The sequence below is a fragment of the Gobio gobio genome (genome assembly GCF_949357685.1).
Source record: "Gobio gobio genome assembly, chromosome: 7".
In the NCBI taxonomy this organism is placed as follows: Eukaryota; Metazoa; Chordata; class Actinopteri; order Cypriniformes; family Gobionidae; genus Gobio; species Gobio gobio.
The window spans coordinates 19,740,080-19,764,878 of record NC_137103.1 but is presented as its reverse complement, the minus strand read 5'-3'; the positions used below and the strand labels follow the sequence as shown (position 1 = coordinate 19,764,878).

The 24,799-nt window shown below is 38.4% G+C and overlaps 1 protein-coding gene across 5 annotated transcripts in view; it reads right to left on the bottom strand.

Moving 5' to 3' along the window:
* Positions 1 to 677: 677 nt before the first annotated feature.
* Positions 678 to 24,799, bottom strand: part of akap11 (A kinase (PRKA) anchor protein 11) — a 34,055-nt gene continuing 9,933 nt past the window's right edge. For 4 of the 5 annotated variants that reach the window (XM_079820981.1, XM_079820984.1, XM_079820982.1 and 1 more), the window contains 11 exons: positions 24,435 to 24,531; positions 24,245 to 24,355; positions 18,461 to 18,514; positions 17,093 to 17,224; positions 16,359 to 16,599; positions 11,391 to 15,555; positions 11,096 to 11,251; positions 8,546 to 8,629; positions 7,592 to 7,638; positions 7,041 to 7,222; positions 678 to 5,152 (listed from right to left, as the gene is read on the bottom strand). In XM_079820981.1, the coding sequence (XP_079677107.1) occupies positions 4,985 to 5,152; positions 7,041 to 7,222; positions 7,592 to 7,638; positions 8,546 to 8,629; positions 11,096 to 11,251; positions 11,391 to 15,555; positions 16,359 to 16,599; positions 17,093 to 17,224; positions 18,461 to 18,514; positions 24,245 to 24,355; positions 24,435 to 24,497 (5,403 nt within the window). In that variant the 5' untranslated portion in view covers positions 24,498 to 24,531 and the 3' untranslated portion in view covers positions 678 to 4,984. The remainder of the gene's footprint in view (positions 5,153 to 7,040; positions 7,223 to 7,591; positions 7,639 to 8,545; positions 8,630 to 11,095; positions 11,252 to 11,390; positions 15,556 to 16,358; positions 16,600 to 17,092; positions 17,225 to 18,460; positions 18,515 to 24,244; positions 24,356 to 24,434; positions 24,532 to 24,799) is intronic. The other variant, XM_079820985.1, reaches the window with a different exon arrangement.

Here is a 24,799-nt window from a genome sequence, read left to right as displayed (position 1 = left end):
CCTTGAGTTCTCTGGTCTGTCTCAGTTTACCCCTAAGCTGTGGTAAAGCGAGACGAAAGACGACTTATTTTTAGACGATCATACTTTTACTGACCTTCGTCCTGAATACATTCTGATAATTTCCATTGCTAGGAAACATCCTGAATTAATGATAAATGTGTCAATTTTACTGAAATATCATTTTAGCTCGCTTAGAGGGGAGCAAATGTAAAAAATGTCTCACTTTACCCCACTCTCCCCTACTGGGAAATGAGCTCTGACGAAGACAGTGATGATGGTATACAACATCTGCAAAAACTAAACCCTTCCAAGCTCCAAAAGATAACAAAATATGCTTTATTTAATTCTTCTGTAATTGTTACTCTAATATCAGGAAAGATTTATATTATCACGATCCATCCAGGTTAGATATAGACCCGGGTCGCTAAAGACCTGAATATGTAATAATGATTGGCGAACATTCAGGCATTTAAGGGTTAAATGCAAAAACACATTCTGTGTGATTTGCCCCCGAAGCCCAAATAATTCTTTATCCGTGTTCCGCTCCATCTCGTGGATAGCGCACAAAGTAAATTTTTTTTTGTCATAAGCACACTCCAGTAATGTCTGTACATGATAATCAAGAAAAATGTGATTCCTGGTTACATGAGCCAAAAGTAAATAAGCACACATCATGATTCAAATGAAAAAGCTTTATTACCCACAGCTTTTTACAGTGTACAGGTGTAGTGCATTAAGCTTTAATGTGTAAACTACTTAGCAACTTCACTGGGGGGACAAGTAGTGTAATCACCATCGCAACTTATACTTACATAAATTATTAAATATCTTATTTGGCAAGATTATACAAATGGGCAGGAAGAAAATAGAGAAGTCAGTGTGTATCATTTGCCCGCCACTATACTATGAGACAGAATGGAGAAACACTGCACAAGTAACAAAATATTTATCTGTTTAGTATGGTGTGTACTCTGCATTATACATGTAGCCTTACTTAACAAAATAGCAATAGATCATTTGTGAAAGATAGGAATGTACACAAAAATAATGTGAATAAGAACACAAGGGCAGAACATCTACAGCATTAATGTTTACAATTACTGCAAGCACACGGATGCATGTATAATCCCACTTCAAATGAGGCAGCGCTGATGGTCAGGACGTACTTGTGCCAACTTCTTTAGCCTCTCTCACATTATGGTTTAAGTGATACTGCTATCATATGTAAATGTCCAACTCAACAGTGTATGGCAGGTTTTTTTAAAAAACATTTCAAAAGAATGTGAACAAATACTGTGTAAGTGCAAGATCCAAACATATTTGGCGTCAATACAGAAATGCATTTTTTTCATTACAGTATTGAGTGTGAGCATATATGGTGTCAGCCAGATTTAAACCATGCACAAGATAATGAATCGGCACTGAAGAGCGCATCATGCACACATAAAGAGAAGCACATGAAGCATGGACTGAAAGCGCATCATGCGTGTTACAGAGCAAAGACATGAAAGAAACCACAAGATACAATGATCTTTACAACTCTGATTGCCTCTATATTGTTTCTCTTGTCATCAAATCACACTGTATCTGTATCTGAGCAAGACAAAATCTAAGAAGGATCATGTAAATAAAACTGAAAGGAACAGGTCAACCCAAACGTCTGTCATTATTTACTCGCGCACAATGTTTTTCCAAACTATGGAGCACTGCACATGACAAGCGGACACAAATATATTTATATCGTGGCCAGATATTAAAGGCACAATATGTAATTTTCGCCACTAGAGCTAGTTTATTCAAAACAAAGGTGTGTTCACCTTCAAGAATCCGACGGGACTCGGGCAGAAATCATATTCATGGATCATGAGATAATGTATTAAAGATTTATTAACGTTACTGTAGTAACAGTAAGCTAGATCGATATAGGCATGGCAAAATATGGTTCTCGCGGTAAATCAAGAAAACAAGATTTAAAGAATAAGACTAACTGTGTTGAGCTATATAACAATGATTCATTTACTGTAGATGAATGTATCCAAACAGTTGCTCACCTGTCTAATAAAACACACAATATATGAAAGTATTTGGTTTCTGGTTTCACCAGAAATCTAGGGTGACATGGGTATGATGTCATTGATAGGCGACGCACGGACACGGCTCATGTCCTGGTTTAAATAGCTTATTTCTCTGGATTTAAACATTCATGGAAACATTTGGGATAAAAGTACACGTCAACAAAATATATAACATTGTTCTAGTGGTTTTGGAATATTTGAATCCAAAAATCTTACATATTGTGCCTTTAAGAATGTTTTCTCGTTTTAGTTAAATCATGGACACATAAAACTAATCTGTTCCTCCGTTTGGAGCGTACTAAAACTAGGGAACAAATTCGTGGCCACGATTTAGTAAATCGAGGAAATAAATGATTATATTGAGTGAATGATTCTGCACAAGTCCTGAAAAGTGAAGCCACAGCGTTTCGGTCGCTTCCAGGTGGCTGGATGCAGTATAGCTCATAAGCCCCGCACCCTCCATGTAATAGAATGGGGCGTGAAACAAACTAAACAATCAAATTACACTTCAAATATTTTTTTCTTAAAGATGGTTTCTGTCATTTCAGGCAGTTTTTAATCACGCTGATGTTAGTTGTAAGTGTAAAAATGAGGGTGTGACGTTATGATTGACAGCTGTGATTGACAGCTTCTCTGAGTGAAGTAGTCACTGAGGCACCAACTGACTTCTTTCGGGATCTTCGAGAGGAGATTGGAGCTTTAACTTTAATCTCTACATTTCCATAACTGTTTATTTCAGACCGACGTGTGGGCAGGCCTTGATACCGTGGCTCCACTTCACGCTTACTACTCTGCGCAGATATTTGGACACTGACGGCTTCAGATTTCTACAATTATAGAGAGTGAAGCTGCGTCGTCCATCTTTTTTTACAGTCTATACTAAAAACGAAACAAATTCGTAAAATGGGCTGATGTATTAGTAAATCGGGGGAACGAATTGTTAATTTGTGGCCACGATATACATATTTTTTCCCGCATGTTATGTGCACGGCTCCATATCATATCCATATGCTGTTTTATTTTTCAGTGGAACGCAAAAGTAGAATATATCTCTATACTATACAACATTAGTTCATATTGACCAAAAAAACGAACAAAGAAACGTGCGCTATATTCCAAGATTTCTGAAGCCATATGATATCTTTATTTTTCTTTAACATTATATCACATGTATATCATTCCACTCTGCCAAAACATTCATATATTCAAAAATTATCTTGTGATTGTGTAATAACTGATCATAATACACAATTATTAAACTCTTGGATGCAAATGTGGGCTAGATAATCTAAAGTTCGATAAACAAATTGTATGAAGATTTTAATATTAAGAATACTGCTTACAAGTTGTATGGACAACTTTTCTTTTTAGTTTTCTGCCCTTTTACAGTCCTAGTCACTATGAATTTCTTTTTAATGGAAATAGCGGCATTAAGTTTCCAAAATGTAGGTGTTCCAAAATAAAAGAAGCAAAATACAGATTTAGACTGACATGAGAACGTGTAGAAAATGACAAGGTTTCCTTTAAACACAAAATTGCAGTGTGAAAATGCTTTGTCCCTTGAGGCTTAATAAGTTACACGTGCCAACACCTACTAGATGTTGGCGATCTATTGTTTATGCATTGTTATAATAAAGATTGTTTTTTGAGGTCTAAACAAAGATATATGGAAAGGCCTGTCTGACCGTTCCTCAGTAAAGTGCAATATTCGACGTAGTGCACACTAAAGGGCAGGCAGTGAGTAAGAAGGTCCACGTAGAGGAGACTGTAGCGGTGGTGACTAGTTCAGATTATACTCACTGCAGATGTGTCCTCATTTAGTAATGCACTACCAGTGCGTCACAGTAACCTCCAATGAGTGGACAATGTCAGGAGAAAAGTCCCCTGCAGAGAACGTTCAATAGTTTTAAAAGCTTACTGCGAGTTTCCTCTTTTGGCAAGGGGGTTTGCATGTTTAGCAGCTTTTTGAAGTAGGCTTAAAAGTATATTTGTGTTTTTCTGTAAGTTGGCAACACAAACCCCTCCACTCTTTAGTGATCTTTATGGGCGTTGGATCACATGGAGTCTAATTGCAGCCTCTGGTGTAAACAATTCATTTTAATTTTAACTTCTAGAAAATAATATTTACAGGCATACCGATTAATTTGAAACAATTATGAATGTACATAGCTAAAGGATATTTATCATCCAGAAATGAATGGAAAAATGTCTTGAGTCACAACAGGGGAATGTAAAAGTGACTACATACTGATGGGTTAATTCAACAGCAACTATCTAATGTCTAATTATCAACGGAACAATATTTTAAAACTGACTGGTAAGTGTTACTGCCAAAAAAGTGAAATATAATTAGGTAATTACCTCTGGCTGTGATTCTCTTACGAGTTATGTGTCATGGGAATACCTTCCTGTGACCTGGAGCGCTGCTGGATCGCATGGCTGGTCCGTTCAACAAGTGCAAACATCACCGTAAAGGAGAGGTATGGAGATGACATAAGCTTTCCTGCAGCCATGGGGATTCCCTAACAAGAAATCAACTCATAAAACCCAACTCATAAAAAATCAGACTTTTGTGTTGTGGCAGGGTGTGAAAGCAAAAAATCAGTGATGGCGCGCCAAATGTGTGATATGCAGTCCAATCTTAAGAAAAAAATGTAAGCAACAATGAAAAGCAAGCAAAAGGGACTCTCGGTCACGGCATGCAACACACACTTGAACGAACGGCTCTTAAGATTACTTCAGTTGTTTCTATGGCGCCCCCTGGGTGGCCACTGGTGCACAAGCAATACACAACACAAACACATTCCACTGGCTATGCCTCTAAGTTTGGCAGATACATGGCAGATCACTGAAAAGTGACAGGAAACTTCATCTTTAATGGCTGACGGGTGTCAGCGTGTGATGGTGATTTACGCTTGTTCTAGGAGCCACTGGAAGAGGCTCTTGTGGCCGTGCCTTGTGTCGCCAGCCTCGGGCTCTTCCTCGGTGCGACACTCTTCAAAGTATCTCAGCAGAGCCTGCAGGAGGTCCGCGACCCTGAACTCTCTCTCCCTCAGCCTCTGTGCCACGGCCGGCAGCTGGAGCCAGAGAAAAACACACATGAAATTAAGCTAAACTTTTGGATCGGAATCATCCTGATAAGATACTGATGGAGCTGGGTGATAGAGCTAAAACATGAACTTAAAGCCTAATTAACGTAATGCTTTTTAATGATAGTCTAGATATTTATTTTGAATTGTGAATATATTTATTCAACAATTTGCATCATCACTCAGAAATGTTCACTGAAGTCCCTGTGTGGAACGTTACATATATATGTGACCCTGGACCTCGAAAACAGTCATAAGTCGCACGGGTATATTGGTGGCAATAGCCAACAATACATTGTATGGGTCAAAATTATCGATTTTTCTTTTATGCCAAAAATCATAAGGATATTAAGTAAAAATCATGTTCCATGAAGATATTTAGTACATTTCCTACAGTAAATAATTAATAGTAGCAATATGCATTGCTAGGGACTTCATTTGGACAACTTTAAAGGTGAATTTTTTGCAATATTTAGATTTTTTTTGCAACCTCAGATTCCAGATTTTCTAAAAGTTGTATCTCGGCCAAATATTGTCCTATCCTAACAAATCACACATCAATGGAAAGCTTATTTTTTCAGATGATGTATGAATCTCCATTTAGAAAATAACCCTTATGACTGGTTTTGTGGTCCAGGGTCACATATTAACTATTTTTCAAATAAATTAAGATATTTACCTACACATAAAAGTTGACATTTTGTGAAATCAGCCAATTATATTTTATTATTTTATAAAATAATGCACTACCGTTTAAAAGTTTGGGGTAAGTACGATTCTTCTGTAAAAGAAATGTATACTTTTATTCAGCAAAGATGCATTCAATTGATCTATAAGATTTCCATTTCCAATAAATGCTGTTCTTTTGAACTTTCGATTTACCAAACAATGTGAAAAAATTTATCTGTTTCTGTATATAAAGCAGCACAAAATATTAAGCACAACTGTTTTCAACATTGATAATAATAAGTTATGTTTCTTGAGCAGCAAATCAGCATATTAGAATGATTTCTGAAGGATCGTGCGATACTGAAAACAGGAGTAATGATGCTGAAAATTCAGCTTTGACAACTAAGGGAAAAAAATTACATTTAAAAATATATTATGCTAAAATATATATAATAGAAAACAGTTATTTTAAATTGTAATAATATTTCACAATATTACTGTATTTTAAAAAGCCTGTGAGCGCATAGAGGCTTCTTTCAAAAACAATAATGTAAAAATAAAATAAAAACATATATATTATATTATATATATTGCAATATACTGCACACAAGTTCGTAACTATGGTAATATTTAGGCTACATTCAGACTGCATGTAGGATTACTTTTATGGAAACATGGATGGATACACTTTTTTGGTCTTTTTAGTTTTTGGTCTGGTTTAATAGAACTCTGATTGTATTCGTCTTTATTAAACCCCTTTATCCATCATATAACTGCTCCACACGGCTGTGGGAGGTGTTATATGATGGATAGATGCACTTTTATGGACTTCAAAAGTACCCGACTTTTATGGACCCGACAAGTCACTGCCACTATAAAGCTTGGAAGAGCCAGGACTTTTTTAATATAACTCCAATTTTATTTGTCTGAAAGAAGAATGTAATTTATACACCTAGGATGACTTGAGGGTGAGTAAATCATGGGCTAATTTAAATTTTTGGGTGAACTAACCATTTAAGTCTGCTCTTTTCAATCCGATCACTTTATTTATTGTTCATGTAAACACTGCGTTCGTATATATTGAAACAAAAGGTGTGCATGTGAACATAGCCAGTGTGGACAGTCAATAATTTCGATCAAATTCCAATTGGATACACAAATAATCGGATTTGAACTGACAGTGTGAACATAGCCTAAGTGTTCTCACCTGCTGGAGCTCCTGGCCTGAGAAATGGCTAAGCTGCATTAAAGACAGATCAGCAATAGAGGCGGCGATCCACTGGAGCACAGCCGTCAGCTGCGGGTCCATAGCCCCACCCAGGACATCGGTACTGACCACCAGCAGAGCTCTTTCTGTCTGCCCATGTTCCCTCTCCACTCGCACCGCTCCTGCACATACAAACCACACATGTTCAGCTCATACATAAACACAAAAACCATCACAGCAAATAGTCTACTTCAGCAAACCAGTTTCCCACGCTCCCCCTGTTAACTAGCCCAGACACAGAACTCTACTTGAGCTCATCTGTTGACCCACATGGAGCCGGTCTGACAGTTAGACAACTAGGAAAAAGGATAAATAGTCTTGCGGCTTTGACAGGGGCGCACTGAAGGTGCTTGGCCAAGTAAGACCACTTTAAATGAGTGGCAGCAAAATAAGGGCTGAAATTAGTTTAACAGTTGAGGTTTAACATCAAACCACAGAATAAACACTAGCGTTGGAGGAAAATACAAAAAAGATATATAGCTTTCATTTACCGCCTGAATCCTCTTTGGCCTCAGCTTCCTTTTCTTCAGCGCAGTCACTGTAAGGTGAAAAATATTACAGGTGTAAGAGAGTCTTACTGACAGACTGAAGGGAACAACGCCACAAACCACATGCAAGAGAGAATGACAGAGGCTCCCAGCATTCCCAATTCTCATATAAACCAGCTCCACTACTGTTTCAGCAGGAATTCATTCCATATTGATATTCCAAATTATATTATTTGAGCAGCAAATCATCATATTAGAATGATTTCTGAAGGATCACGTGACACTTAAGACTGGAGTAATGATGCTGAAAATTCAGCTTTGCAGGAATACGTTAGAAACGACTTATTTTAAATTGTAATGATATTTCACAATATTACTTTTTTTACTGTATTTTATATAAATATTTGTTGACCAGCTCTGATTTGGATGAGCATTTTCTCGCTCGTCCTTTTTCTTTCTTTTTTAACAGTAAAGCAAACAATCATGATACAATATCCGTTTCTCGTTGTAAATGCAGGGGATTTTTCCCCCAGATATTTTTTCTGTGTATGATGTAATGAATTGAGTCACTTGAGTCACTTTGTACTCAAATGCACATGTTGTGAACCTGAACTCTAATGAGAATTGGGGACTGGGACATCCTTTTTTCACTCAAACAGGAAGCATGCAGTAAGAACAGATAGTTCATTCTTTAGTAAATACATCACAAAACACTTATGAAGTCAATGACCCAACCCCAACCCCAACACTTCCTACACCCACAATTCTACCAACACGTACACAAAGATTCAATTGACTAATTCCAAACACAGGATGGAGAACAACAAAGGGAAGTTTTGTTTCTAATAGGTAATGTCAGAAACGTTTTCAGCGCTTGCTGATAAAAAGTTGCATGACCTCATGCAGTAATTAGAGCCGTACACGCTGACTATGCTATACCTCTTTCCATAGACCAACCTGTCTGATGGAGAGAAGGACAAATGTTCTTCATAAACCTCGCCTTCTAAACCCAGACTGCTCCAGCTACTGCTGTTTCCATTACTGCTGGGGGAGAGAAAAAGAAGAAACACTACAAAATTATTTCTACGCAAAACTAGAAAACCTACCAGGAGCTTTGTGATATTTTTGATACGATATTTGATAGTTATGACGATATTAATATTTTTGAAACTCTGAAAGGGTTGTTTAATTTTTTTAATTCAGGAGAACCATCATTTCAACCAAACACCAATTGTAGCCATTAGGTTCAAAATGTTTAATGCAAGATATAATAAAACACAGTAGAACTTAGAGCTGCACGATTCATCTTTAAAAGATCGTAATCTCGATTCAAACACCCACGCAATCTTATTTTCAAATGACAATGATTTGCCTATGTCTATTAAACCTTTCACAAGTACGATCACAGCGAATATTCAAATCTGTGTTTGCGCTGACCCTGACCTAGAGATGTATAGGTCTGAAACAGCTTCATAAACAATCACATAAGCCTGGTTTTACAGACAGGGCTTAGATTAAGCCAGGCTTAGGCCTTACTTCAATTAGGACATTTAAGAAGCTTTTATAAGTGTGCCTTAGAAAAAACATTACAGGTGTGACAATTGCATTGCATCTTGAGACAAAACAATGGCACTGACATATTTTTTTTTTTTAAGATATGGCAGTGAAAGTTGTGTTCCGTTAAACCAGCTCAAACATGCATTGTAGTCTAGGACTAGGTTTAAGCCTGGTCTGTGAAACTGGGGAATAGTATCATTATTATCGGTTAGAATAATTCAAATTATCACAGAAGTACTGGGATGGGATTAAAGTATATAGTTTGGTAATAATGGTAGTGAACAAAATAGAGGAAATCACCTTTTGAAAGATACTTGACGCTTCAAATAAAGATTGTATAAATTACATTGTTATACCAGTAGGTGGCAACAAGCTACTATTAAATGTATTTCTCATTTAATCATTCATTGAAGAGATTTGTTCAAAAATGCTGATTCATCCAGTATTGAAACAAGTGAAGTATTTACGAGCAAGTCATTGAATTATTCATACAAAATTGTATATACATTAATTAAATATATTTTTTAAAAAGACTGCAGCAATTAACATTTTGTCAGAAACTCTAGTAAATGTTATTTAGTTTAGATCTCTATTTTAAACAAAAAAAAGGTAATTCTCAATTTATCAAGAATCATGCAGCTCTAGTAGAACTGTAAATATAAGAGGCTAAACTAAAATAACTGAGATGTGATGAGTTTTAAAGAGTCAATTCACTGAAACTGATTCACAGCTTGAACTGATTCATGTAAATTAACTCTAAATGCAGAAATTCTATAAAAAAAACATCTGTATTAATACTCATACTCATTAATACTCAGTCATGAGACAAGAAAGAATAGGAATGCTAGTCTAATCAAACATATTTACAAAGTTGCTTAATTTATATATTTTTGTCCAGCCACAACATAAAAAAAATGATATTACCCAACCCTAAACATGTTAAGTAAAAATGAATTGATTAAAACAGTACTTGAGGACATGAAAACTAAAAAAAGAAAACTGTTAAATATCATCAATATTTGGACACATTTAGAAGTTACACAGTTTCTAGGTTACTCAAAAACACTGCCTCAAGCTGACAACCACACCTTTCACAAATATTTTGATACCTTCATGGTATCTTGGGATGTCCAAAACAAAAATTGCTCATACATTCTGACTTTCAGTTTCTTGGGAGATATTAAAATGTTGATAGAAATTGCTTCCATTGAGACACTGCAGCCAAAAACAATACTCAACAATGCTTGCCTTTGAAAGACAAGACAGTGTGAGTCAGCTGTCATGTTTTCAGGCCAAAGACACTTACATTTTTCTCAGAATGAAAAACAATATCCCTAAATGCTCATCTGGACAAAGCACTAGGTGTTCCTCAGCAATTTTGGACAATGGTGAGATAATCAGTAACTCTGGCGTCAAAGAAATTGTAAAATGGTTTGTGTATAAAAGAAATGGAGAACAATAAATTTTCTTCAGCAATAATGAGTCATACAGTAGGTTCTTCTAAACTTCTAATCTAAACTGATAAAACTCAGACTAAACATGTGAATACAGTCAGAATATCTCAGCTGAAAACCAATCAGGACTGCAAATGGATTGAAAAACCCACCAAAAAAACCCCAACAACTACTATACAAGTTATGAATGCCTCACATTGACCCCACTTCACAAATTCAGTTTGAGCTTTTCAAACACAGATCTCTCCTCTACATATTGTACTGAGAGTTCGCAATGGTTAGGTCACTACAAAGGCAGTCCTTCCAATGTTAATTCACCAAATCATACATTTCACAATGATTAGATCCACATGCTTGTGAAAGGTGCACAAGAAAAGAAAGTACAGTGCTTTGAACTTGGGTGTGGAATTAGTCGGGCAGCAATGCTTCATTTAATGTTTAATTGAACTATTCTATAGCTTGTGTATTGCTTGTAAGTGCGGTGGGACTTGTTCACCTGTCACTTAGATGGTGAAAGCTGCTGCTCTCATCTGGGTGGTCTTCTTCGAAACTCAGATTGGACCAACTACCAAGACTGTCATCACCAACACTCAAACTAAGCTGTTGACTCACTGTTGACTCCGTCACATTGACGCCATCCCTTCTAGGGGTACTGAAACGTAGAAGGTCATCAATTATGGGAAATAGTTTCCAAATCTAGGAAATCCATGTATCTTGAGTAACACAATGAGCAATTTACTAAGTAATACTGTAGGCTATTTATGACTCTGTATAAATCTGTGTCACTTTACCCAAGATTGACGGTTTGGCAGGCGTTGGACAATGCGGACGTCATAATCTCTGTGGTGAGACTTTCTGCAAAGCTTGCGCCATCATGACCAATCCCACTGTCTGCATTCAAGCTGGTGCAGCTCAGCTCCTTTTTGGCTTTCTCAATGACACTGGACACCATGTCTTCAGCAAAAGTAGCTCTCTTCTCTAAATCAATGTGAATTCTAGGAATTTCGAGACCAGTCACTGCATCAGATTCTTGTTGCCTTCTTATTCTCAGTCCCTGGAAACCACGACGACCATCTCTACTGCAAAACAGGCACTCTCGACCTTGGCAGTATCGGCAGGTTTCATATGCCTCAGCCAGCTTTTCTGTGAAGGAATTGGGTTCAAGTGCCCTCCTGTCCCCAGCTGCCTGAACACATGCCGGCCCCAGCGTCATTTCCAAAGTGTCATCAACAATTTTCCTGGCATAATGTTCGATCACTTGCATGACACTGTTGTTGCTTTTGCTATCGTTCAAACTGCTCGTACTATGATACAGCCTGTTAGTTTCTGTGTATGTTAAAAGAGAGCATGAAAATGTACTTTTGATGAGATTTTCGGGTACGTCCTCGACACTGGATTTCCTGTAGAGGCAAGAATCAGTGAGCGATTTAGGCAGTCTAACTGATGACATTCTCAGCTTTCTCGTAACGTCACATGTGATGTTGTAGGCGAGCGACTCTGCAAAGTTCACAAGTTCTACATATTCGTTACTGCTCATGTCTTGACCATCTTGACAAGCACATGGCAGAGATTCACAAGAGGATCCATCTTTTTCATCAGTAAGTACAGTGTGGGATGACTTGGATATGGGAATTTGAGAAACATCAGGACTACGATCATGGTGTAAACGCCTAGAGGAGTGTAGCCTCAAAGGAGATCTCTGCTTTATTTTTCGTGCCGCATGAGCCAGGCCAGATTTAATAGATCGATATGCCAAACGAGTGGCATACTGATCCAATATAAGCTCTCGGTTGCCTCCCTCTTTCTTGAGCACCTTAATGAGGTATCCTGCATATTCGTCAGTGACACTCTCACAACTTGGATACTCTGATGACATCCCACTTGCTTGGACGTCACCAGACCATTGACAATTCAAACTTCGCAAAAGGCCGTCTCCACTCTGACACTTGTCAGCAGAGTTTACAGATCCTCTTTTTACCGTTTTGTGACGACAGTGGGTTGAACTCATCATCCTCTTGACATCATTGATGACTTCTCCAGCCACTTCTCCAGCATATGTCCACAAAGAATTCAAAGTCTGTTCAGAAAACTGTGCGCTATGCAAGGAAACACTGCCTTTGCTCTCATCACCCACAGGCTTCTTCACATCGCCGAGGCTTAGTGTGTCCATCTCAGTTGCCATAGAAACAATGTGGCACGCTAAACGCTCTGCATAATGGAGCGCACTCCTCTCGAACCTTCTGCTCCTCACGTTGGGACTCAGCTCTGACTGGCAGTTTCTAGTGTGTGGACCATCTTTCTGGATCTCCTCCTCGTCTTCATTGCTGCCAGCTTCTTCAGAAAGAGACCTAATGAGTTTCAGCATGAATTCGGCCTTGTCTGAAACTGAACCAGCTTCTTTGGTGTCTGTGGCAGGCGGGTAATATGGGGTGGGCGGAGGAGTCGCAGGAGAAAATTCTTTTGCAAGCGTACCTTTGAGCTTCTTCGAGAACTGTCTGATCTGTTTCTCACTGTACTCATCTGATGGCTGCTGAGGACTTGAGGGTGGAGTGCTAGGGACTTCAACTGATTTCGTTCCAGAGTTGCTGCTTGAAAAATCTTCTGTACTTACTTTTCTACTACCACAGGAGGCGACTTCAAAACTGGGCACTTCCAGTGTGTCCCTTCTCACGACAGAACGGGCCTCTGGGGTGAGCTTGGAGACTGGACATCCACTTTTGGAGGATGGGTCACTAGAGACCTTTGACACCAAGGGAAAGGGAATCTGAGAGGAACCTCTCTGAGTCGACACATGTGATTGAACAATTCCATGGGTTGGAGTGGCTATACGAGCTGCTATCGTTTTGCTCAAAAAGTCTGCACAGTCCTCTACTTTCTTCTTTACTTTTGTCGAAGAATGCATTAAATCGAATGCCTCACCCACTATAGAGTCCACCATATTCCCAGAGAAGTTTTGAAAAGTCTTTCCAATTGAGGGCTTACCAGATTCACTTTCAACGGACATGCTGTCGACAATTTCCTCACCATTGGCGTCCTGAATTCTTGAAGGACCTGGTGATGATTCAGTCTGCGTTGCTGCAGAGGTATCTGAGGTTGATGATGTCACTTCCGCTCGGCAACAAATGGTTCTTTTAGGGCTGGTCTGACACACGTGACTAATACTGGATTTATACTGAGAAGGTTCGTCTGAGTTGTGTACATGGGATATGACCTTGCCAGCCACAGGAACTGGAACACAACTGGCGATACCTGACACACAATACAAGGCTTTCTTAACTGTGCAACCATCCTGCTCTTGATTTGCAGCCTCTGCGACGGCCTGAGATCCATGATAGCTTGATTGGGCACTGCAGGTTTTTGTGATGAGAGAACTATCTTCAGCACTCACGTAGCAAATATTGTCTACTGACACACTGATAGCTGCCTGGGTAGTGAATGTCACATCAGCTTGTGAGAGCTCTATAAAAGCCTCTTGGAGAACAGACTCCGAAAGATCAGAGGCATAGGATGAAACCACTTCCTCCTCTTGCTCAAACGACCAGTCCCCTGGTGTGAGTGGCGTTGAGGGATGTGAAAACTGGCAAACCTCCATAATTCCTTCAAACACTAATTCCTCAGCAAGATCTGCAGCAAATCTTGTGACAGTGTTGTTGAAAATCTGCTTTTTCACAAACAGAAACTCTTTGAGCGCTCCAGAAACAGCTTCCCCTACTAGGAAACCGGCTAGACCGTTTATGGCATGCTCTTTTAACACGTATGCATGGCGCATACCTATCTCATGAAAGGCCATTTGAAATACTGAAGATGTCAGCCTTGCAGCCAAATGGCAAAGTGTAGTGGTACAGGAGGACATACCTTTCTGCAAGTCCCTCAAGGCACTTCCAAGGCTCATTTCGACCAAGTCTGTAGCAAACTTCTGAATCCCATCCTTTAGAGACTGTGATTGTGATTTAGTGATGGTGACTGTCTCCTGGATGTCTGAAAGCTTCATTAGATGCCCATTAGTGTTTTTGAACTCCTTATGACACACACAGCTCAAGTTCTTATTAATGTTAAAATCAACAGGGGAGGAGTACCCACAGACCGATCCAAGGATTTCTTTTGACAGGTTGTTGGCAAAATCAGAGTACGTTTTGTACAGTGAGCAAAGGTCCTGTGGTTTACGTAATTCTGAGCCATCACCATCTGCCTTCCAAAAATACTCTAAAGACCCTCCTTCTCCCAGTGGGCTAAATGCAGATGAACGAACTGGACTGAAGAGCGGCCCGCTTTCCTCGCAGGGAGTCCTCACTGGCCGTGGGGAATCTGGTGCATCAGAGTGAATACTGTACGGTGATCCTGGTTTAAGTGGAGTTGGTTTCTTGACATTGGCTGGAAGAGTCCTATGATCAAACTTGTGAGGATTCATTGCTGTGGTCGAGCACCCCCTTGATACAAATTTACATCCAGAGTTGTCAACATACTTCTCTGTTTGACCAGGGAGGGGCTGTTCTTTAAGGACCTTGATTTTGGAATCAGAAGACTGGTCTAGTTCATCAAACTGATCAAAGCTGTCGAAAAATTCACTGACTTCTGAGTCAGAGTCTTCTACTCCATCCTTTAGAACGGGGATCATGGGAATGTCAAGTTTTGCTTTAAGACTCTTCTGATATCCAACTTCATCCAGGAATATAATAGGACTGGGACTTGAGCAGTCTGACTCATCTGATTCAGTGAGGGATGTGGATGTAACACGTTCCTTTGGCAGACAGCTAAATCCATACGAGATCTCTGAAATTTCAGACCACACTGTTGACTTCAGGACTGTTTCTGATACTTTTGCAGTAGCCTTTCCCTTGTGCACTGTCTTCCTGGGTATGGAACTTATAATAATACGAGATCCAGTTAAGTCTTTTAATTGAGTGTAAGGGACTGTCTGGGATGCCACATCCCTTTGGTTCCTCTGACTACGGGCACCTGCAAGATCAGAGAAGAGTTTGTAAGAACAGAATTGTTATTAACATAGGCAATTATTTATTGAAGGAAACTTGATAATCTAAGGTTAACATTTTTTTTTTAATGTTTTAGAAATGTGTTTAAATAAAAGCTTATTGTATTTTATTTCATTTGATTTATTTACACTATAATTCAAAAGTTTGGGGTTGTTAGTCTTTCAAAAGCTCACAAAGGCTGCATTACAGTAAAACACCAATATTGTGATTGCAAATTTAAAGTAAATGTTTTTCATTGTATAATTCTTCAGTGTCACATTCTTCAGAAAACATGCTGATTAGGTTCTCAAGAATCATTATCAATGTTGATATTTGTTTGTTTATTATGTTTTTAACACCATGTTAGCATTAGGGCTATTTACATGTCAAACACAAGGTCAATATCACAATCCATAACATTTTAATTATTATATAAAACATTTCAACTTGACATAAAATCTAAAATACATTTGGTGATAGATTCTGAAAAATTCGTATCAATGTTGAAAACTGTTTTTTTCTGGTTTCTTCAATGAATAGAAAGTTCAAAGGAACAGCATAAAAAAAAACAGAAATAGTAAATATCTTTACTATCGCTTTTTTATCAATTTAGTGCTGAATAAAAATCTTAATTTCTTTAAAAAACATCTTTATGACTCTAAAACCTTTTTTTTGTTAGCTAAAACCTTTTAAAAATATTTTAGCTATTTTGAATAAACATAGATAACTAGTGACCAGTAACCATAAAAGTTTTCAAAATGCTTGTGAACAGCTGCTAGTTCTAATTACCTGTATCCTCCTCTTCAAGATGTTCAAAAGCAGTAACAAAGTCCTCTTCGATAGAAGAGACAGACTGATTGGTGTCATCATCCTCAGCTTGACATGCTTCTGACGTGCCTCTCTGCAGAACCTGTAACTCCAGGGCATACCTTATCCCAGCTGTGTAGCGAGCCAACAATCCCAGCATGGTGCAAACGCTAATCTGAGGAGTGGGGCTATGTCTCAATATGCACAAGGCTCTTGAAAAGGCCTGAGGGTGAAAGAAGAAATTATTAAAAGAAAATTAATTAATAAAAAAGAAAAAAAATCAATCAATCAAATGCTTGGATGGCATGATATTGTAATTGTTATAATAAACTTAATGTTAATCTGGAAGATAAACATAATTCACTAAAGTCTGCAAATGGTCAATTTCTGAACTGACATAATTCCTTGAGAAGTTGTGATATTTAAACTTCTCACGGCACTCTTATTTTCCCTAACATACGTGAAAGAAAACATGCAATCTCTTGTTATGTCTGAAAATCACTTGTGGTTTGATGAAATGTTCAGAGTACAAAACTTAATACCATGGCTGCCTTCCACAGGTTAGTTCTGTTTAGACCAAATTTCACACAAAACAATATCACAAATTTAGAAACTCAGACAAAACAATGAAGGACACCTGATATCAAAATAATGACAGCAGAAAACACACGCCTCAAACAAAACATAACTTTGAGCATAATATAAAAAAAGCAAACCTGAGAAACAGTGTCTTTTCTCTCAAAGGGTCTTTTGGGGTCTTTGAGGAGCAGAATCTCTTCATCTTTAAGGGCATGTACATGTAGCGATCTAAGCAACTCCATCATCTCAGTGGAGAGGGACGTCAGAGCCTGTGGGCATCAAAGAATACATGACTTTAGGATCCAACAAAGAATGCCTCTAATGTTGAGGCATCTATTTTGTGCTCTTTGCTGAGCCTTTGCTTTTTAAAGGGTTAGTTCACCCAAAAATGAAAATCAACCCATGATTTACTCACCCTCAAGTCATCCTAGGTGCATATGACCTTCTTCTGTCAGACAAATAAAATCGGAGTTATATTTAAAAAAGTCCTGGCTAATCCAATCACTATAATGGCATTGACTCGATGGGTCGTTTTTGAAGTCCATAAAAGTGCATCTATCCATCATAAAAGTGCTCCACACGGCTCCAGGGGGTTAATAAATGCCTTCTAAAGCAAAGTGGCGCGTTTGTGTAAGATAAATATCCATATTTAAAACTTCATAGAATAAAATAGCTAACTTCTGGCGGATTGCTGTACGATGCGATTTAAGACGAAAGAGTAACCCTTGATGCATGCGTATTGACGAAAGTTCGCTATTTTCATCTATAAAGTTTTAAATATGGATATTTTTCTTACACAAACGCACCACTTCCCTTCAGAAGGCCTTATTAACCCACTGAAGCCGTGTGGAGCACTTTTATGATGGATAGATGCACTTTTATGGACTTCAAAAACGACCCATCAAGTCAATGCCATTATAAAGCTTGGATTAGCCAGGACTTTTTTAATATAACTCAGATTTTACTCGTTTGAAAGAAGAATGTCATATACACCTAGGATGACTTGAGGGTGAGTAAATCATGGGCTAATTTTAATTTTTGGGTGAACTATCCCTTTATTGTTTTTGAAAGAAGAAAACATTAAAAGAAAATCAAGCCAGCATTTATTTGATCAAAAATATAGTAAAAATTGTTATATTGTGAAATGTTATTCCGATTTAAAATAACTACTTTCTATATGAATACATTTAAAAATTTAATTTATTCCAGAGATGCAAAGCTGGATTTTCAGCATAATTACTCCAGTCTTCTCTTCAGCATCATATGATCCTTCAGAAATCATTCTAATGCTGATTTGCTGCTCAAGATGCGTTTCTTATTATTATCAATGAAGAAAGTTCAAAAGAACAGCATTTATATGAATCTTATATGAAATCTTTTGCAACATTATACATTTCTTTACTGTAGCTTGGGATCAATTTAATGTATCCTTGCTAAATAATTTCTTTAAAAATATCTTCAAACTTTTTAACATTCGTGTAAGCAACAACACAAACAAAACTTACCTGTAGAGTGAAATTCTCCCCCTCAGCATGACTAGGTAAGCATACGTAATGTACCTATAAAAGAGAAGAAGAAACAATCATGCCAATCATATTTATATTAAAGTTACATTATAGCTTGTTCCAAAAACTGGTGCAATATATGCTGCTGACTTTGTGCATATTGAAATTAAGTCATTGTCATTCCCTTCAGTTCAAACACGTTAAATTTTTTATGCACATTAACCGTACCTACTGTAATTAATGTTTGTTTACATTTTCTATTGATCATGGCTGCAGTAAATGGCAATGCATGATCAAATTATCATATATCAAAAACACTATTTTACAGAAAACTGCAAGCTGACCTATTAACATGCAATAGTCAATAACTATAAATCATTTAAAACGGTCTAAGGTTTGTTTTTATATAAAATAATAAATTATTATAATACAAATCTGTGACGGTAGTTTCTTAATTTTTGTCAGGAAATCTCATGCACCCACTGAGAGAAAAAAGCTACTGTACTGCTGTACATTGGAGAAAAATGAATGGATTTGGATGGATGTTTACATCAAACGCATTTCTTTCCAACCCAAAATAGGGTGTTGTGAGCATTAGACAGTGCACGCATACAGTCTGTCATTTATACTCGTAGCCGGAGGGCACCCTTGCGCAGAAAGTCCACAAGTGAGACTCATTCGCGGTATTCAAAATTGCTCCCCTATACCCTCATTAACTATTCCCTACATTAGTCCACTAATATAGCTCACTTGAAGGAGTGAATGAAAACAAGTGTGTGAATTCAGCCACTTGTATAGTATGTGTTTGCGGTTTAATAATCATTTGAAACTTAGCAAACTGCTAAAAAGCTCCACTAGTAATGAAAAGATTGATTTTGAACGCTATCATTGAAACTAGCATGTATAAACCTTAATTAAACAACTTAATAATCAATTAAAAATGAATTTATACCTATATGATATTACACTGTACCCACATTGGACCATCGGTTTGGAAAATGGATGGATGACTCAGCTGTGGACGCTATCTTTTGGCGAGAAATGGGAATGGGAACCCTCACAGTGCATTGTGGGTATTCTCTAGCTGTTGAATGTACACCAGTTGTACACTCATAACTGCGTGCATTATGGGACTGAATGAGTGCACCTCCACTATGGTTTCGGACACCACTACAAATGGCTGTTCCCTCAAAAAGTGCCCTATTTAAGGTTATGGGGGGCGATTTCGAACACAGCTTAAGTGAAACGAACATGTACCCTCGATTAAATGTTCAGTTTTTTGGACAACAGCAAGTTTGTAAATGCTTCTCATTGCAAGTTTGCTTTTTTTAAATGCACATTATAAGTGAGTCAAATTCACAGAGCTTGAAGAGATGGAGCAGCATTTACTTCAAAACTGATTGATCCACTCTGATCAGAGTGCTGCGATTCATCATGAAATATTAATATGTACTTGTTTGATTAAAACTTTGCGGTTTCATCATGCCCTAAGCCAAATGATGCTTTCGGTTTCGTTTCGGTTTATCGTGCAGCCCTAGATTAAGCAACTAGAAAGTAAATTCCTATTTGCTGCTCTGTTACAAACCTCATACACAAACAAGCACACAACAAACACTCACTTCACACAAACAAGCAGTTCTGTCTCACATACATGTACAACTGTATAGCAAGTGTACTACTGTGATACATTTATTAATTGCACAGACCTATTTTTTTCATAGCACGTGCATACAGCCCTGTGAAGTAATGTTGTACCGTCCCAGGAAATAAAGTACCTTTTGGACATGTTTGCATGATCTGATTTCCTTTAGTTAAAGCTGACAGTGTGTGCAAATAAACTAAATAATCAGCAGGAGCAATTCACTCCTCTTCATGAGAATTACAAAACCACACGGATGAATGCCTCCTCAACACAAAGAAAACAATCTGCACTGCAACTGCAAACCAACATTTCTTTTTTTGAATTTGACAATTCACCCAAGCCTCGTGAGATGCGCTCATGTATATAATGAGGTGAGATGCAACAGTCATACTGCTGCACTGTCCCACTTGCCTCTAAACGCTCTCTTATCGCCAATATCTTGTCATGGAGGCTTTCAAAATCACTCAGCTCAAAAAGAGGTCACAAAACATTTAACGTGACACATCTGTATGCATTATTCAATCAAATAAATATTGGGGGTTCAATACATCCAGTAAAATCAACAGCTTTTGTTGCATACTAATGCTGATTAGCACAAATATAAATTGATCTTGTTTTCTCGAACAAAGCAAAAATCAAGATTATGGTGAGGAAATTACATTGGAGGATTTAAAACAAAGAAATGTGAGGCTTAAAATTGTATAAAAGCACATATTCAATATTCTGTTCAAATGTTTTTATTATATAAAGCTGTAAGATGTGGGATTATTTCATCATGACAACAAGGTTGCCAAATTTAACTTTACACAGAAGACATTAGTATGCAATATTATTTCACACTAATATGTTAACACATTATGCTTGTGTCTTGGGACTATACTATTGAAATGTTGGTAGCACTTTATTTTGCAGACCTGAACTTATTGTAGTAATGACACTAACTGGGTAATTACTAGGTACTAACCCTGAAGCTACCCCTAAACCTAACCTTAACCCATGTGGTTACCTTACATCACTCAGTACTTTCATGGGTAAGTACACTTCAAACACTGGAAGTGCACACACTGTAAAATAAAGAGCAACCGAAATGTTTAACATTTACTGATCAGCTTAACTCAATTCCATTGCAAGTTCTTTATTGTAACCCAGATTTGTCCTTTTCTTTAAAAAGAAAAGAAAAGAAAAGGGGAAACAAGTGGGACAAGATTTAGCTTAGATTTAGGAATATTCCTTGAAGAGGTTATTTCACCCCAAAATGAAAAAAAGTCATAATTTACTCACCCACATGTTGTTGTAAACCCATAAGACTTTTGTTCATCTTTGAAACACAAAATAAAATATTTTAAATTCCCTAAAAAGAGATCATAAAACGAATCTATATGAATAAAGTGGTTTAGTTCAAATTTTCTGAAGAGACATGATCGCTTTATAAGATGAATAGATTGAATTTAGGCTTTTATTCACATAAAAACATTGTTCAGCGAACATAAAAATGTGCTTGATGTGCGAGAACAAACCTTATTGTGCTGCGTAACACACGAGAATGAACCTCATTTGTTCTTGCAGAAGCTCAAACGTGCTGCGTAACACAAGAATGAACCTCATTGGCTCTTGCGGAAGCTCAAACGTGCTGAGTAACACGAGAATGAACCTCATTGGCTCTTGCGGAAGCTCAAACATGCTGCTTAACACGAGAATGAACCTCATTGTTTCTTGCGGAAGCTCAAACGTGCTGAGTAACAAGTGAATGAACCTCATTGGTTCTTGCAGAAGCTCAAACGTGCTGAGTAACACGAGAATGAACCTCATTGGTTCTTGCAGAAGCTCAAACGTGCTGCGTAACACACGAGAATGAACCTCATTGGTTCTTGCAGAAGCTCAAGCGTGCTGCGTAACACGAGAATGAACCTCATTGGTTCTTGCAGAAGCTCAAACGTGCTGCGTAACATGAGAATGAACCTCATTGGTTCTTGCAGAAGCTCAAACGTGCTGCGTAACACGAGAATGAACCTCATTGGTTCTTGCAGAAGCTCAAACGTGCTGAGTAACACGAGAATGGACCTCATTGGTTCTTGCGGAAGCTCAAACGTGCTGCGTAACACGAGAATGAACCTCATTTGTTCTTGCAGAAGCTCAAACGTGCTGCGTAACATGAGAATGAACCTCATTGGTTCTTGCAGAAGCTCAAACGTGCTGCGTAACACGAGAATGGACCTCATTGGTTCTTGCAGAAGCTCAAACGTGCTGCGTAACACGAGAATGGACCTCATTGGTTCTTGCAGAAGCTCAAACGTGCTGAGTAACACGAGAATGAACCTCATTGGTTCTTGCAGAAGCTCAAACGTGCTGAGTAACACGAGAATGAACCTCATTGGTTCTTGCAGAAGCTCAAACGTGCTTAGTAACAAGAGAATGAACCTCATTGGTTCTTGCAGAAGCTCAAACGTGCTTAGTAACAAGAGAATGAACCTCATTGGTTCTTGCAGAAGCTCAAACGCGCTTAGTAACATGAGAATGAACCTCATTGGTTCTTGCGGAAGCTCAAACGTGCTGCATAATACACGAGAATTAACCTCATTGGTTCTTGCGGAAGCTCAAACGTGCTGCGTAACATGAGAATGAACCTCATTGGTTCTTGTGGAAACTCAAACGTGCTGCGTAACACAAGAATGAACCTCATTGGTTCTTGCAGAAGCTCAAACGTGCTGCGTAACACGAGAATGGACCTCATTGGTTCTTGCAGAAGCTCAAACGTGCTGAGTAACACGAGAATGAACCTCATTGGTTCTTGCAGAAGCTCAAACGTGCTGAGTAACACGAGAATGAACCTCATTGGTTCTTGCAGAAGCTCAAACGTGCTTAGTAACAAGAGAATGAACCTCATTGGTTCTTGCAGAAGCTCAAACGTGCTTAGTAACAAGAGAATGAACCTCATTGGTTCTTGCAGAAGCTCAAACGCGCTTAGTAACATGAGAATGAACCTCATTGGTTCTTGCGGAAGCTCAAACGTGCTGCATAATACACGAGAATTAACCTCATTGGTTCTTGCGGAAGCTCAAACGTGCTGCGTAACATGAGAATGAACCTCATTGGTTCTTGTGGAAACTCAAACGTGCTGCGTAACATGAGAATGAACCTCATTGGTTCTTGTGGAAACTCAAACGTGCTGCGTAACACAAGAATGAACCTCATTGGTTCTTGCAGAAGCTCAAACGTGCTGCGTAACATGAGAATGAACCTCATTGGTTCTTGCAGAAGCTCAAACGTGCTGAGCAACACGAGAATGAACCTCATTGGTTCTTGCAGAAGCTCAAACGTGCTGCGTAACATGAGAATGAACCTCATTGGTTCTTGCAGAAGCTCAAACGTGCTGAGTAACACGAGAATGAACCTCATTGGTTCTTGCAGAAGCTCAAACGTGCTGAGTAACACGAGAATGAACCTCATTGGTTCTTGCAGAAGCTCAAACATGCTTAGTAACATGAGAATGAACCTCATTGGTTCTTGCAGAAGCTCAAACGTGCTGCGTAACACGAGAATGAACCTCATTGGTTCATGCAGAAGCTCAAACGTGCTGCGTAACACAAGAATGAACCTCATTGGTTCTTGCAGAAGCTCAAACGTGCTTAGTAACATGAGAATGAACCTCATTGGTTCTTGCAGAAGCTCAAACGTGCTGAGTAACACGAGAATGAACCTCATTGGTTCTTGCAGAAGCTCAAACGTGCTGAGTAACACGAGAATGAACCTCATTGGTTCATGCAGAAGCTCAAACGTGCTGAGCAACACGAGAATGAACCTCATTGGTTCTTGCAGAAGCTCAAACGTGCTGCGTAACATGAGAATGAACCTCATTGGTTCTTGCGGAAGCTCAAACATGCTGCGTAACATGAGAATGAACCTCATTGGTTCTCTCATGTCAAGGGACAGAAATCTGTAAGATTTCATTAAAATATCTTCATCTGTGTTTCGAAGATGAACAAAAGTCTTACGGGTTTGGAACAACATGAGGGTGAGTAAATGATGACAGAACTTTAATTTTTGGGTGAACTTTCCCTTTAACTGTTACATTGATTTCCCATGCATGCATACAAAAACACACATATGGAAGTCTGAAATGCATGGCAGTGAGTGACCCTTACTTCTGATAAACACTGTGGTTCTTTATTATGCAGCTCCACTACCACGTTGCACAGTTCCTTCTTGTGTTTCAACAGGCTCTTCAGGCACAGGTTTGAGCCCTCACGGATGGTCTGCTCAAACAAACAAGGACATTAAACAAAATTAATGCAACAGAAACGTTTGCCAGAAAAACAGCAGACAACATCATACCTCTTTCTTCATGGTAGCGCGGCTCTTTAACGGGACCCCTCGGATCCGTGCACAGGCGTCCATGATGTTGCAGGTCTGGACAGGAGGTTTTCCTCTCCTTTAAAAGAAAGGGTTTGGTTGAATTAAATGTCTAAACCATTTTAATTTTAGCTACCAACAATTCAATCCACTTCACAGTAGTTACCCTTACATGCACCTAAATAGCCCATATATATAATCAGATTGATGGCTGAATCGGACAGAAAAGCCTTCATGTAAACACCTCTATTGATCTGAATGAAATTTCGATCAGATTGAAAGGGATGGTGTAGACCTGAAATTATCTGATAAACAGGAAAATAAATAAATAAGCATGTACTGTAAAC